Source organism: Lipotes vexillifer, unplaced genomic scaffold (genome assembly GCF_000442215.2).
Source record: "Lipotes vexillifer unplaced genomic scaffold, Lipotes_vexillifer_v1.1 scaffold875, whole genome shotgun sequence".
In the NCBI taxonomy this organism is placed as follows: Eukaryota; Metazoa; Chordata; class Mammalia; order Artiodactyla; family Lipotidae; genus Lipotes; species Lipotes vexillifer.
Genome location: NW_006792177.1, coordinates 694,075 through 708,549, shown reverse-complemented (window position 1 = coordinate 708,549; position 14,475 = coordinate 694,075). Strand labels below are relative to the sequence as shown.

The following is a 14,475-nucleotide window of genomic DNA, read 5'->3' as shown; positions in this document are numbered from 1 at the left end:
GGGACACAGGTTCGAGCCCTGGTCCGGGAAGATCCCACATGCTGCAGAGCAACTAAGCCTGTGCACCACAGCTACTGAGCCTGCGCTCTAGAGCCCGCAAGCCACAACTAGTGAGCCTGTGTGCCACAACTACTGAAGCCCGCTCGCCTAGAGCCCGTGCTCCACAACAAGAGAAGCCACCACAATGAGACGACCACACACTGCGACAAAGAGTAGCCCCCGCTCGCCACAATTAGAGAAAGCCCGCATGCAACAACGAAGACCCAACACAGCCATAAATTAATTAATTAATTATTTTTTTAAAAAGCTCAATATCTTGAGGTGGTGATTACATGCATGTATACAGAAATTTTAAAAATCTAAAATTTCAGTGAGCTACATTTTTGTTCCCTTACATACACTACTCTGTAAGTCATACCTCAATAAAAATTAAAACAATACCAACAAACATGTCATGGGATTTGACATAAAATAAGAAAAAAGAAACAAGAAAGGGGAACCAAGCCACAGGACAGGACAAGTTGCAAACAGCAGAGAGTCAGGTTCAAGGACCTAGAGGCTTCAGTATTAATGAGACACCAAATGCTCTTCTAAATAAAGAGAATGGGACTTCCCTGGCGGTCCAGTGGTTAAGACTCTGCTGTTCCAATGCACGGGGCGTGGGTTTGATCCCTAATCAGGGAGCTAAGATCCCACATGCAACGTGGCCCAGCCAAAAAATGAAAGAAAGAGAGACACAGAGAGAGACAGAGAGGGAGAAAGAAAGAAGAAAGAAAGAAAGAAAGAAAGAAAGAAAGAAAGAAAGAAAGAAAGAAAGAAAGAAAGAAAGAAAGAAAGAAAGAAAGGAAGGAAGGAAGGAAGGAAGGAAGGAAGGAAGGAAGGAAGGAAGGAAGGAAGGGAGGGAGGAAGGGAGGAAGGGAGGAAGGAAGAAAGAGAAACAAAGAAAATGGCTGAAATGATGCTAGATGAATTCAAGTTCAGGTCAAAAAAAGAAAAAAAATCATGCAATCCTGCTTTATTCTCATGGAAACTGGGAGATCTGTTGCATACAGAACACTGGACATCCTCACTGCCTTAGCTCCCTAGTTCATTCCTAGCTTCTGAAGAACCAAGAATCTGCAATATTCATAAGAACCCACCACCAGTCGTCACAGCTGCCTGTGATTTACAAGTGATTTATGGAAGATTTACAGTGGGGGCCACTGCAAAACCTCACATTTGTCACCTTCTGATGCCCACACATCTTCCCCTTTCCATTTCTACAGGGGCAATCATGCCTCTCCTTCTCTTTCACCTTCCAAATCTAATGCAAGCATCTCTCCTCAGTAGAACTGAATCCCAAGCAAACCTGGCAAGGAGTTCTGAAAAATGTGGTCCCCAGGGTTTAGCCCCTCTGATAGAGGAGAACAGAGAAAGGAATGGAGATAAATGTTGATTACAAAAACACCAGTGCTGTTTTTTAAATTTTTTTGTTTTGTTTTGTTTGCTTGTTTTTGCTGATGAGGTTGAATATTTTCCCTAGATTTGCTTACTGGGTTTTCCATTTTGTGGTAAACAATGAAGAAGCTGTTGTTTTACAAAGTTCCGTTTTTTCAGAGAGAAAAAAGTCAATGTTAAGTGTGGACTTGTGTTTTATATATACCTCAGTTGCCCCTGTTGAAAACAATTCAGACTAACTCCTCAAGCTAGTAATAGACACCACCATTCCTGCAACAACCAAATACCAAGTCCACTAAACCAGGAGGAGAATCACTGCTCCTAGATACTGAGAAATTACTGGGAGCCAGTGCCCCACATGCTAATCATATGGCATCCTTTTCATGGTGAAGGGACAAGTTTAATACTTTTTATGTACTTCCTTGTGCATTTTTCCTCCTCACAGTATTCCAGTCCCTTCCTGTGCAGCTCTGTCCCTTATCAAAGATGGAGCCTAAGACTTGTTGTTTCAATGAGGGGGCCAAAGGCATTCCAGCCAAAACAAAGACCATCTGCTCAGAAGACAATTGAGGTTAGGAAAGCCCCTACAGAAAGAAAGAAGGGGATGTCTTCCCTATGATTTGATGAGGGTGGCAAGTAAGGGGAAGGAAGAGCAGGAGTTGAGATGCTAGGGTCCTAGCAACCATACCCTGGGGTGTGGTGAGAATGGCGTACACAAACCCCAAGTATATTTAGAAATCCTAGGGAAGAAGGGATTTGACCTGGTTTCTTAGAGTGTCCAGGAACCTTCCTAGGGTGCCACCGACCACACAAGGGGCCATGTTCAACGTTACATCTGAGCAACAGATCAGAAATAGTGAGGGAACTGAATGTCTCCAGAAACTTGCAACCATGGTTAACCCTAGGGAACGTAATATTAGGGAGCCCTATGAAGGAGACTTTAAATCATGTGAATTTTGAACCCCATGGATGCCTGTGGTAAATTACAAAAATATACATAATTCTTTACCCCCTCCCTTTATCCATGCCCTTTGCGATCTGATTTTGCAGCTCCTCTTATTAAGAGGTGAAGTCTATTTTCCATCCCTTGAATCTGGTCTGGTCTTGTGACTTCCTTTGGCCAAAAGAATGTGGCAGAAGTGACATTGTACCTTAGAACTTCTGCTCTTTCTCAAAACTGTCCCTCTCAACTGTGCAAGCCCAGACTAGCCTCCTAGAGAATGAGCGACCATATGGAGGAAAACTGAGGTGGCCTAGGCAACAGTCAGCCAACCCCAGTAGCAAAGCAACTTAGCCAACCTGCTGCAGATCTCAAATGCATGGCAATACCAGTCAGAAATCAGCAGAGATATGAAGAACCATGGAGCTGAGCCCAGATGAAATTATCAACCCACAGAATCACAAGTTAAATAAATGGTTATTGTTTTAAGTCACAACATTTTTGGTATGATTTGTTACTCAGCAGTAGCTAACCAATACAATGTCTTACCTATTAAAATAAATTAAACTAATTTTTAAAAAGCTTGAGAATGAAAGAAATAGCTGAGAATGGAATTCACACAGATAAGTGGCTGATTCAAATCTCCCCTGTGAGGATGACATGGCAGTCCTGAGGGTCTGGTGGAATTTTCTAGGCCTGTGGTCTGTTCAAAGAGGTTCCAATAGATGGGCCTCCTCAACAGGAGAACAAGTAGAGGAAGCAATGCAATTTAGCAGTGGTGCCAATGAAAGGTCCCAAAGGCCATGCATGACCAGCCACACCTCGACAGACCCAGTGAAAAGTGCTCAGGGATGAAACTAGACCAACCTCCAAGACAGACCCAGACCCCAAGACAGCGTTCAAACCCAAGACCCGCTATTCCACCTCAGAAAGAAACTTCAGCTTCCTCTGCACCCAGGACCATCTGCATTAGGAAAGAAGAAGGGAAGCACTGAAAGCTTGAGCTTCTTTTATTTTCTAGAAAAGACTGAGTTAACCTAAGAGAGAATGACGGCAGCATATGCAGTGCTTACTCCACCCCATACTTGCAAGCGTATTTTTATTTTAATTTTACGGATCAATGATTGTCCTAGGGTCACACAGCCAGATCTGGATAAAGCCAAGATTTGAATCCAAACAGTGCAGCTAAAGAGGCTGTCAGACCTGGAAGAGCCTGGGATTAATTAGCACACTTAACCTTTTCCTTCCTGATAGGTAGCATGATGGGGGCGGGGGGGGGGTCCCAAGGAAGTTTAGATCAATTACAGAAAATTAAGGTGCCACAAAACACAGATTTTTGCACAATCCGAGTGTGTTACATTTGGACCCCAGGAAATGGAGGTTTAGAAAGTTGCCCATGATTACACAATTAGGAAGAGAGTGTGTGTCGCCCTGCAATGCTAAAAGGAGGCCTCTGGGAAGCTTGCTTTATAATAAATCCTTCTTAAGCAAATATCACCTCCTCTATTTCCTACATATTATGAATAATGATGGCTAATATGTTTAGCCTTTACATTATGCTAAACCCACACACACATATATCATTCCTGCAACACCTTTCTTAGGAAGGGATTGTTACTGTCCTCATTTTGCAAATGAGGCAACAAAGGCTCAAAGATGACAAGTGACTTTGAAATGTCACACAGCCAGGAAGAGGCAGACCCAATTCTTGATCCAAAGTCAGGCTGACTTGAGGACACACTATGACAGCCATGCTCATCTCCCTTCCAGGATGCCAAGGACAGGGTCTGGAAAAGGTCATTAAGTCTTTGACAGAGTGATTACAGGAACTACTGCTCAGACACGAAAGCCGGAAACCTCTCCACCCAGTTTCTTCCTCTTACACCAGCAGCCTTGTCTTGTTGTAGTGAAAATACTTCCCCAAGTAGCCTTGGCCATGAGAAGCAGAAAAAGCCTCGCCCACAGATCTCACTTCAGACTCCAACACCGATCAGAGAACGGAATGGTGGCCAGTCTAGGAGACCACGGGAGGCACACTTTGCCCCCAGTGATGCCCACCCTTACCCACCTGGCTCATTCACCTCCCTGCTCCTGGCTGCTGGCACTGCTTCTTGTCCTCTGGGGTGAGTAAGATCTGGGACAGAACAGGATCCACCCCTGGCTGATCCCACAGAGAGGTGCCAGGAGGGGCTTGACTCCACCAAGATGGAGGGGGAGGGGGGAGCTGAGAACTTTCCTGATCCCAGCAGAGTGCAGACCAAGTGCTGAGAGAAGCAGAACTTCTTGGGCAGCACAGGGATGTTAAGTTCCCAGGCTCTGGGCTCATACTGCCGGGTTCTGGCTCAGACACTTGTATGCCTATCTACACAGAACTGCTCTTTGGGGCCTTTCTCTAGGGGTACTGTATTAAACATAAAAATGGTGAGGCTCAGCCCAGGACCAACTACACAATTTGCCCAGCCCTGTGAAAAATGAAAGTACAGGTCCTTTGTTCAAAAAGTATTAAGAGCTGCAATGAACATTTTGGTACATGACTCTCTGAATTATGGTTTTCTCAAAGTATATGACTCAGCCATAAAAAGAAACGAAATTGAGATATTTGTAGTGAGGTGGATGGACCTAGAGTCTGTCATACAGAGTGAAGTAAGTCAGAAAGAGAAAAACAAATACCGTATGCTAACACATATATATATGGAATCTAAGGGAAAAAATAATTAAATAAAAAATTAAAATAAATAAATAAATAAATAAAAGGGCATGAAGAACCTAGGGGTAAGATGGGAATAAAGACACAGACCTACTAGAGAATGGACTTGAGGACACAGGGAGGGGGAAGGGTAAGCTGTGACAAAGTGAGAGAGCGGCAAGGACATATATACACTACCAAATGTAAGATAGATAGCTAGTGGGAAGCAGCCGCATAGCACAGGGAGATCAGCTCGGTGGTTTGTGACCACCTAGAGGAGTGGGATAGGGAGGGTGGGAGGGAGGGAGATGCAAGAGGGAAGAGATATGGAAGCATATGTATATGTATAACTGATTCACTTTGTTATAAAGCAGAAACTAACACACCATTGTAAAGCAATTATACTCCAATAAAGACATTAAAAAAAAAAGTATTAAGAATTTTAAGACAGCAGCAGTAGAGCATTAAGGCAAGCATGAGGCCTGTCTAAGCTTTGGGCCCTGTGCAACGATACAAATCAAACATCTATGAGCCAAAATGTGACTAATCCTAGGACCCACCTCTTTGTTTGGAGGATTCAATGAGATAATGCCTATAAATACCTGGCACAATGTAAAGATTTAATAACTGTTGGCTATTATTATCATACCCATGTCTCCTCTAAGTCAGGATCAGGCTGATTTAGCTCCTGAGTTTTGGGCCTTCTGGGTACAACTCACCCTCTGAGCCCAGAACCCTCTGATCCTCCAGACAAGATGCATGGCTATCAGTGGGCTCATTCCACCACCTGCCCATGTGGGTCTCTGCCCCAAGCCCTACTGAGGTCTAGATTCTGTTCATCACACCTAGGGTCCTCCAGAATTGTCACCCCCAAGAGAGGCCCCAGTGGGACCCTGGTGTGGAGTCAGACCTGGATGCTCCCTAGTTCACTGGCTGTGACTTGGGGCACCACTTTTCTTCCAGCTAGTTTTCTCGAGGAAAATGTGAATCATAATTCTTATTAACTCATTTCACAAAGACTTTTGAGTGTCCATTACATGTTAGGCACTAGGTTAGGAAATCATATATCTAAACTAACCAGGATAAAATATATTCAAAATATTTTTGAAAAATATTGATTTCTATCATGCTTCCAAAAGGGAACCCCTCAACAGGAATCATGAAAAACAAGAGCATGCAGATGGGAAAAGGGTGGAAAGGAATCCCAAGAACTGTGGGAAAGGGACTGGTCCAGCTCCACAGCTAAGGTAGAGACAAAGCACCGAGGACAATTCCCAAAGTCCATGTGACAACATAGAAGGAGAATCAAGAAAGGGAGAGAAAGAGGGGTGTGGGGCACAGGGCCTTATTCCAGGCTCCAGTTTCCTCCCTGCTACTTCACTTTCCCAGACTCACCCCAACTGGGATAAGAATCATGAGACTTTCTGAGCCCTCATCTCCTCCCACTGCCTCTTCTCCATTAGTTCTCCCTTTCTCATCACACACAGAAGCTTCATCTTTATAAATGTTTTAACAGCTTTATTGAGGTATAATTGACATACAATAAACTGTACATATTTAAGGTATACAATTTGACAAGTTTTGTGGGCATTGGACATTTCACACTTGTGAACTTATCACCAAGATAATCAAGATGAGGAATACATCAAACACCCATAAAAGTTTCCTTGTGATTCATCCTTTCCACTCCTCCTCCTCCCCAGGCAACAGCTTATCTACTTTCCATCACTATAGAGTAGTCTGCAATTTCTAGAACTTTATACAACAAACATCATACAGTATATTCTCCTGTTTGCCTGGCTTCTTTTACTCATTGTAATTATTCTGAGATTCATTCATATTGTTGCACATATCAATAGTCATTTCTTTTCATTTCTAGCTACCTTATGGATAAACCAGTTTGTTTTTCCACTAACCTATTGACAGACATTTGGGTTGTTTGCAGTTTGGGGCTATTACAAATAAAGCATCTATGAACATTCATATAAAAGTCTTTGTGTGGACATATGCTTGCATTTCTCTTGGGAAAATACCTAAGAATAAAATGACTGGATCATATGGTATGTGATTGTTTAACTTTTTAAGACACTGCCAAAGTGTTTTCCAGAGTGGTTGTACCACTTTACATTTTCATCATTACATTTCCCCCACATCCTTGCCAACACTTGGTATAGTCAGCCTTTTCAATTTTAGTCGTTCTAAAAGGTGTGTAGTGATATCTGATTGTAGTTTTAATTTGCATTTCCCTAATGTGTAATGATGTTGAATATCTTTCACGTGAATTTTTTTTGATGAGGGTCTGTTCAACTCCCATTTTTAAATTGTGTTTCTTATTATTGAGTTTTGAGAATTCTTTGTATATTCTGGTTACAAACCTTTTATCAGATGTATGCTTTGCAAAGATTTGTTCCTACTCTGTGGCTTGTCTTTTCTTCTTTCACAAGTGTCTTTTGAACTCCTTTTAAGAGTTCTTAATTTTTATTTATCAATTTGTTCTTTTATCGATCAAGATTTTGGTGTTGTATCTAAATATATGGTAGAATTCACCAGTGAAGCTATCTGGACTTGGAGTTTTCTTTGTGGGAAGGTTTTTAAAACAAATTAAATGTTTTAAATAGATAGAAACATCTATTTATCTCTTCTTGAGGTAGCTTTGGTAGTTTTTGATTTTCAAGAAATTTGTGTTGTTAAGTATATATAGCCATGAAACTTGTTAATAACAATGCCTAATTATCCTTTTAATATCTGTAAAAACTGTACTGGTGTCACCTCTCTCATTCCTGATACCTATCTATGGCTCTCACACTCTCTCTCTCTTTCTCTTTCTCTCGCTCTCCTTCTCTCCTTATTCAGAAGGGCTAGAGATGTATTAGTTTTAATCATCTTCTCAAAGATTTTATTCTTGTTGATTTTCTCTATTGTTTTTGGTTTTCTACTTTATTGATTTTCACTCAGATCCTTGTAGTTTCCTTTCTTTTATTTACTTTTGATTTAATTTTCTCCTTTTTTCTATTTTAAGATGAAACTACGGTCATTCATTTAAGTCTTTTCTTCTTTCCTAAATAAGCATTTAATGCTAAAATATCCACCAGCTTAAGCAGCATGCCACAAACTTTAATGTTGTGTTTTCATTTTTATTCAGATCAAAATACTTCCTAATTTCCTTTTTATTTTGTCTTTGACTCATGTGTTATTTAGTTTTCAAACAGCTGAAGTTTTCGTGGCATCTGTCTGTTACTGATTCTGCTAATTTAATTCCATTGTGGTCAAAGTTCATGCTTTTCATGACTTGAATTCTTTTAAATTTATTGAGACTTTTTTATGACTCAGAACATGCTCTATCTTTGTAAATGTTCCTTGTACAATTGAAAGTAACTGTATATCCTGCTATTTGGGGATATAATTTTCTGCAAATATCAATTAGACTAAGTTGTTGATAGTATTTTTAAATCTTCTGTATTCTTTCTGATTTTCTGCCTATTTGTTCTATCAACTATTGAAATAAGAATATTGAAATCTCAGACTGTAACTGTGGATTTGTCTGTTTCTCCCTGCAGTTCTGTTGGGTTTTGCTTCATATACTTTCAAGTTCTGTTATTAGGTGCATAAATGTTTGGGGGTTTTATGTCTTCTTGATTATTTTACCTCTTTATCATTGTCAAATGGCATTCTTTATTCCTAGAGATATTTTTTGCTCCAAAATCTACTTTATCTGTTATTAATATAGTCACTCCAGCTTTTGATTAGTGTTAGTATGATATGTCTTTTTCCATCATTCTTTTAACATATTTGCACCTTTATATTTAAAGTGGAGTTCTTGTAGGCAACATGTAGTTGGATATTACTTTTTTGTCCAATCTGACAATCTCTAACTTTTACAGGGGATATTTAGACCATTTACATTTAAAGTAATTTTTGATATGATTAGGTCTAAATCTATTACTTTCCTATTTGTTCTACTTGTTTTTCGTTCCCTTTTTCCTCTTCTTCTGTTTTCATTTGGTAATTTAACATTTTATAATGCTATTTTCTCTCCTTTATTGGCTTATTGGCTATAACTTTATTTTGAAGTTTAGTGGTTGTTTTAGGGTTTATAATATACCTCTTTAATTTATCAACATCTACCTTAAGTGATATCATACCATTTCACATATAGTATAAGAACCTTATGATGGTATACTAACATTCTCCCCACACCAGCCTTTATTCTATTATTGCCTTAACTTTACCTACACATGCATTATAAGCCTCACAATAGAATGTTACTATATTTTATTATTTTGGGACCTTGCTTTCTAGATTTGCTAGGTGGGACCAGAGCACCTCTCTCTAGGTAGAGTACTCCCTTCTGTGTAGTCTACCCATTGCCCTGTCGATCATGAGGTTTTCCAGTTTTACAGGTGGGAGCAGGCATTATTCTTAGTCCTGTGCTGAGTGATGGGCACAGTTTAGCACATCCATGTGAGGAAACTACCTGCGGCCAGGGGAAGAACCACTAGAAAGAATTAGAGAGAACAAGGTCTGACTGACTCAAATAATGGTGTTTGGGGGTGGGTGTTTGCTGAACTTCCTGGAACTAGGGACAAATGAAATTCCTAGGATTGAATGTGGGGTGTCACTTGGTCACAGCTGTGAGGCAGTTCTTAGTGGTTAATGGCACATGCCTAGCTGAAGATGGGGGGAAATTAATTTAGAATTCCACAACCCTTCCCTAGATCCTGTTAGAAGGGAATGTTTGCTTCATTCTACTCCCCTACCTCACTCCCAACTGAGAAACACCGCGATACAAACTTAAGTCTTGGAATGAGACCAAGTTATTCCCAAGGCCTGATGGAAGCACAGATGAAGGGAAACTCAAGGCACAAAGCTGATGTAGTGAGCAGAATCTTGAGGCAGTCGATCTGAGTCCAAATCCTGGCCATGACACCTACTGAATGCATGGTTCCCCTCAGGTTTCTGCACCTCCTTGAGCATTAGTTTTCTCTCAGAAATGGAGAACCTCACAGAGCTCTTGGAGGGAGTACCTGAGTTGCTGTTCATAACCCAGGTGTAGAAGAACTTCCATTGGGAGGGCTTGGCCTTCCTTCTCTGTGTCCAGTCTCAAGCCAAACTCAATAGTTCAACCTGTCTTCTTCTTATAAGGTCACCAGTTATATTTGGGTTAGGACCCACCTATGTGACCTAATTTTAACTTAATCACCTATTTAAAGACCCTATCTCCAAATGGAATCTCATTCTGAGGTACTGGGAGTTAGGACTTCAGTATATGAATTTGTGGGGGAGGCAAAATTCAGCCCAATTAGCAGTGATCCTGGGAAAGCTACCTAACTCTTTCTGGGTTCTCAATGTCTTCTATTGTAAGATGGGGATGATGCTGCCAACCTCTAAGGAGTGTTGGAGGAATAAATGAGATAATACATGCATTGCCTGGCACATGGTGAGCACTCAAGTGCCATCTATTACTCATAAGTAATCCATTTAATAGCCCTGCTCTCTCTCTCTCTCTCTCTCCAGCCAGCTGCCTCATCTCCTCTTTTACTTCCCTCTCCAACAACACCCCTCAAGTGTTCTAAGCAATTGTTCTTGACCAGCTGATGGCTGGTTTATGTTAAGTTTGCCTCTTAAGCCTCCAAGTCCCTCCAGCCCAGCACAAGGCCTTTCTTTCTCTGTTGCAGGAGCTTCTGAGCAGAGCAAGGCGGGTAAATGGCAGGTCCTGCAGCCTGAGGGCCCCATGCTGGTGGCAGAAGGTGAGACACTCCTGCTGAGGTGTACAGTACTCGGCTCCTGCTCTGATTACATGATAAAATGGGTCAAGGTGAGCAACCAGGACCAGCAGGAAATTTATAACTTCAAACATGGCTTCTTCCCCGGGGTAATGCCCATGATCCAGAAGACACTGGAACCACTTAATTGCGACTATTCCATCTATATCCACAATGTCACCACGAAACATGCTGGAACCTACCACTGTGTGAGGCTTGATGGCTTGAATGAGAACTCAGGAAAGAAGCTGGATGAGGGCACCTCCGTGCTTGTGAAGAGTGAGTATCAGGCCCTGCAGGTCATAGCATTCTGCTCTGATCTATCTCCATGCATCAGTCACCTTTATCCACAATCATGCTGCACACACAAAATCTCAGTGGCATATAACAATTAGTATGTCCCACTCACACATTTACAGGCAGCTGGGGTGGTTCTGTTCTACATGTCTCATTCCAGGGCCCAGACTGGCCAGAGTATATATTTCTCATGGAGATGGCAGAAGCACAAGAGGGCAAGTCCCAACACCCTAAGCACATTTCAAGCTTCTACTCATATGATATCTGCTAACAGCCCATTGGCTAAAGCAAGTCACATGGCTAAGGTCAAAGTTAAGAGACAAGGAAGTGTACCTCGCCACCGTGAATCCACAGCAAGAGTATGGATGTGCCACACTATCAGAGGAGAGTCAAGAACTGGGGCTGATCATTTAATCCCCAAGTAACCAGTCATACTATCTATAAGTCCACTACTGGTGACCTGGAAACCCAAATCCTGGGTCTGTCATTCAGTAGAAATGTGTTCTTAAATTAGTCACTTCAGCTCTATCTCCTTCAAGTGCTTAACTTGCAAAATAAGCAACAAAATTCCTACTTCAAGGGATATTCAGGTGATGAAATAGAAGAATTGATGTTTGTGAAACCCCTGTAAACCGTTGACATGGAGGGTATCCATGTACGTGTGGTGGGGTGGGGAGGGGGGTTCATTTTAACTTAATGCAAGCATTTCAGGAAGTCTTCTCTGATTCCTTCCAAGCTTCTCTTAGTCCTTCAGTCCTCTGGGTTTCCAACCTCAGGGGGATTTTCTGGACCATCTCCACCCCCAGACTGAGAACTTCTCCAGGGCAGGACATCTGTGGGTGTTAGCAAGCTTCCTTTTCCCCAATCCTAGCATCAGCACATAGTAGGTACTGAGAATTCCTTTACTGAGTGAATCAATTAGTGAATAACAAGGGAATGCGGGAGGGAGTGACTGAGTGAAGAAAACAGGGGAAGCAAAGGGAGGGTAGATATGAGGGAGGAAATGATTGGACTATGGAGGGAGAGAGGGAACAACAAAGTCCTCTCTTTGGCTGCAGGGGCTGGGGACCCAGAGCCAGACCTCTGGATCATCCAACCCCAGGAGTTTGTGTTGGCAACCACTGGAGACACTGTCTTCCTGAACTGCACGGTGCTTGGAGATGGTCCCCCCGGACCCATCAGGTGGTTTCGGGGAGCTGGTCTGAGCCGGGAGGCCATTTACAACTTTAGAGGTATCGCCTACCCCAATGTGACAGCGGTCCGGGCTTCCAACAATGATTTCAGCATTCTTCTGCGTGGCATCTCCACTGAGCATTCAGGCACTTATTACTGTGTAAAGTTTCAGAGGAAACCCAACAGGCAATACCTATCTGGACAGGGCACCAGGCTGAGAGTCAAAGGTGAGACAGGTGGTTTAGGAGATGTTGGGGGAGGGGGGGAGGTGGTCCACAAGGAAAATTTCATCATGTCCCAAACAAGCTAGCTCTTCTTAGCCTCAAGGCCTTTACATAAGCTATTCCCTCTGCCTGGAATGCTTTCTCCTTTTCTACAGAGAACTTCTACTCATCCTTCAAGGCCCAGCACAAATAGCCCCTCCTCTGTGAAACCTTCTCCTTCTCCCAGGCAGAGTTAATTTACCCCCATTCTGGGCTCCACAGAACTTTTTATAGACTGTTAATGATTCAACAAACATCTATTGCATGCCTGTTGACTACTCTACACTGTACTAGGTGCTGCAGACACTGCAATGAAGCAAGCATAGTCCCTACCCCAGAGAGGCTCATGCAGTTCTAACTACAGGGCTTGACTTCTAGCCCCCATCCCAGGCAGAAACTGGCAGACTCATCTCAGGGACCCCAGCTCCTAACACAGGGACTCAAGAAGTGGAGTGATAGAAAGAAAAAGGAGTGTGAGACCACTTCTCTCCCTTGCAGCAAAGCACACTTCTCTCCAAGAGTCAGAATTCACCAATGAACGTGCAGCCAAGGTATTTCCATCAGGTGAGTGTACCTATCTCCAGTGGCGTTAACCAGGCTCCCACAGGTAAGTGGGGCCAGAGATGGCTTGGCCATGGGAAGGGTGCAGTCCCAGACTTCTAGGGCCCTTCTGCCACTAAGACAGTTCCCAGGACTCCATCTCAGCTGCAGAACAAGAACCCAGAGAACCACATTAAAGCTCAGTCAAAGGAAGGACTTTCTAACAGTCAGTGCTAACTGTTCAGTGGGCAGTCTTGCTTACGAGGTGGTGAGCTCCCCGTGATTCAGAGCAAGGCTACACTATGAAGCTGTGCATAACAGTGCTGAAGAACATGGCTTTGTAGCCAGGCTTCCTGGATTGAACCCCTTTCTAGCTGTGGGATTATGGACAAGTTGCCTTATGCCTTGAATCTCTGGTGCCCTGCTCTGTGATCTAGGGGGAAGAAGGGAGATAAGAAACAGAGAACCTACCTCATGGGGTTATGTACAGATCCAATGGGGCCACATGTGTCAAGTGCCCAGAACTGTGCCTGTCACATCACCTCAAGGTACACTCAAGGGCACTTGATAACCGGGGCGAACTTGGAATAGAAGTGACCAGGTTAGCTTCCCTGATGCTCAGCCCTGTTCCTGCCATTCTTGGGAGCCAAACCACTTGGTCCCATCACTACTTTGACACATGTAGACCTGAGCAAATCACTTCCCCACTCTGGATCTGTCTCCTTATCTATAGCTGGATTGCTAACCTACCTTGCAAGATTAGTTTGAGGATAATATAAGGCAATTAGGAAGTGCTTAGCTCAGGGCCTGGGACAGAGGAGCTGAGCAGTCTATAATGAAAGCAAATTTCTATTGTTATCAGAGGTCAGAGATGCTGTCAAGATGATTAAAGGTACAGGTGGGATATTGGGCAAAGGCTCTTCGAGCCTGGGACAGGGGGATGGGAGGTCTTTGATCTCTTCCAGGGTAAAAAGGATGAGGCCCCAGAGGTTATACAGAAGCTTGACCCAACTTCACCATAGAGGCACTGAGGTGTGGGCTGTTGGGGGCTCAGCTGGGGTCCTTCCTGAGCTTTCCTCTGTGTCCCCCAGGCCACCTGTCTGTGCTCACTCTTGCGGTCCTGGGGCTGAAAGCAATGACCTTGGCTGCACTCCTGCTGGCCCTGGCTGCCCACCGGAGGAACCCTTGACAAGAAGATGTCAAAAATTCAGGCCCAGCAGAGCTGTGCTCATCTTGACATGGGGCATGGGCTATGGGTGACTGGTCAGCCCTAGAGTGGGTCCTCTAAGAGAGGGCCAGGGACTCCCCAATCATTCCTCTGCCTCCAATTCCAGCCTCCAGTTGCCCTCAGGCCTCATGATGAACTCCAGATTCCCT

General features: G+C 43.2%; 1 protein-coding gene across 1 annotated transcript; it reads left to right on the top strand.

Moving 5' to 3' along the window:
* The first annotated feature begins 4,379 nt into the window (after positions 1-4,379).
* SIRPB2 (signal regulatory protein beta 2) lies at positions 4,380-14,287 on the top strand. Its single transcript, XM_007465375.1, has 5 exons — positions 4,380-4,500; positions 10,739-11,104; positions 12,181-12,522; positions 13,057-13,122; positions 14,190-14,287. The coding sequence occupies exons 1-5, from the start codon at positions 4,380-4,382 to the stop codon at positions 14,285-14,287; spliced, it is 993 nt and encodes a 330-aa protein (XP_007465437.1).
* The last annotated feature ends 188 nt before the right edge of the window (positions 14,288-14,475 follow it).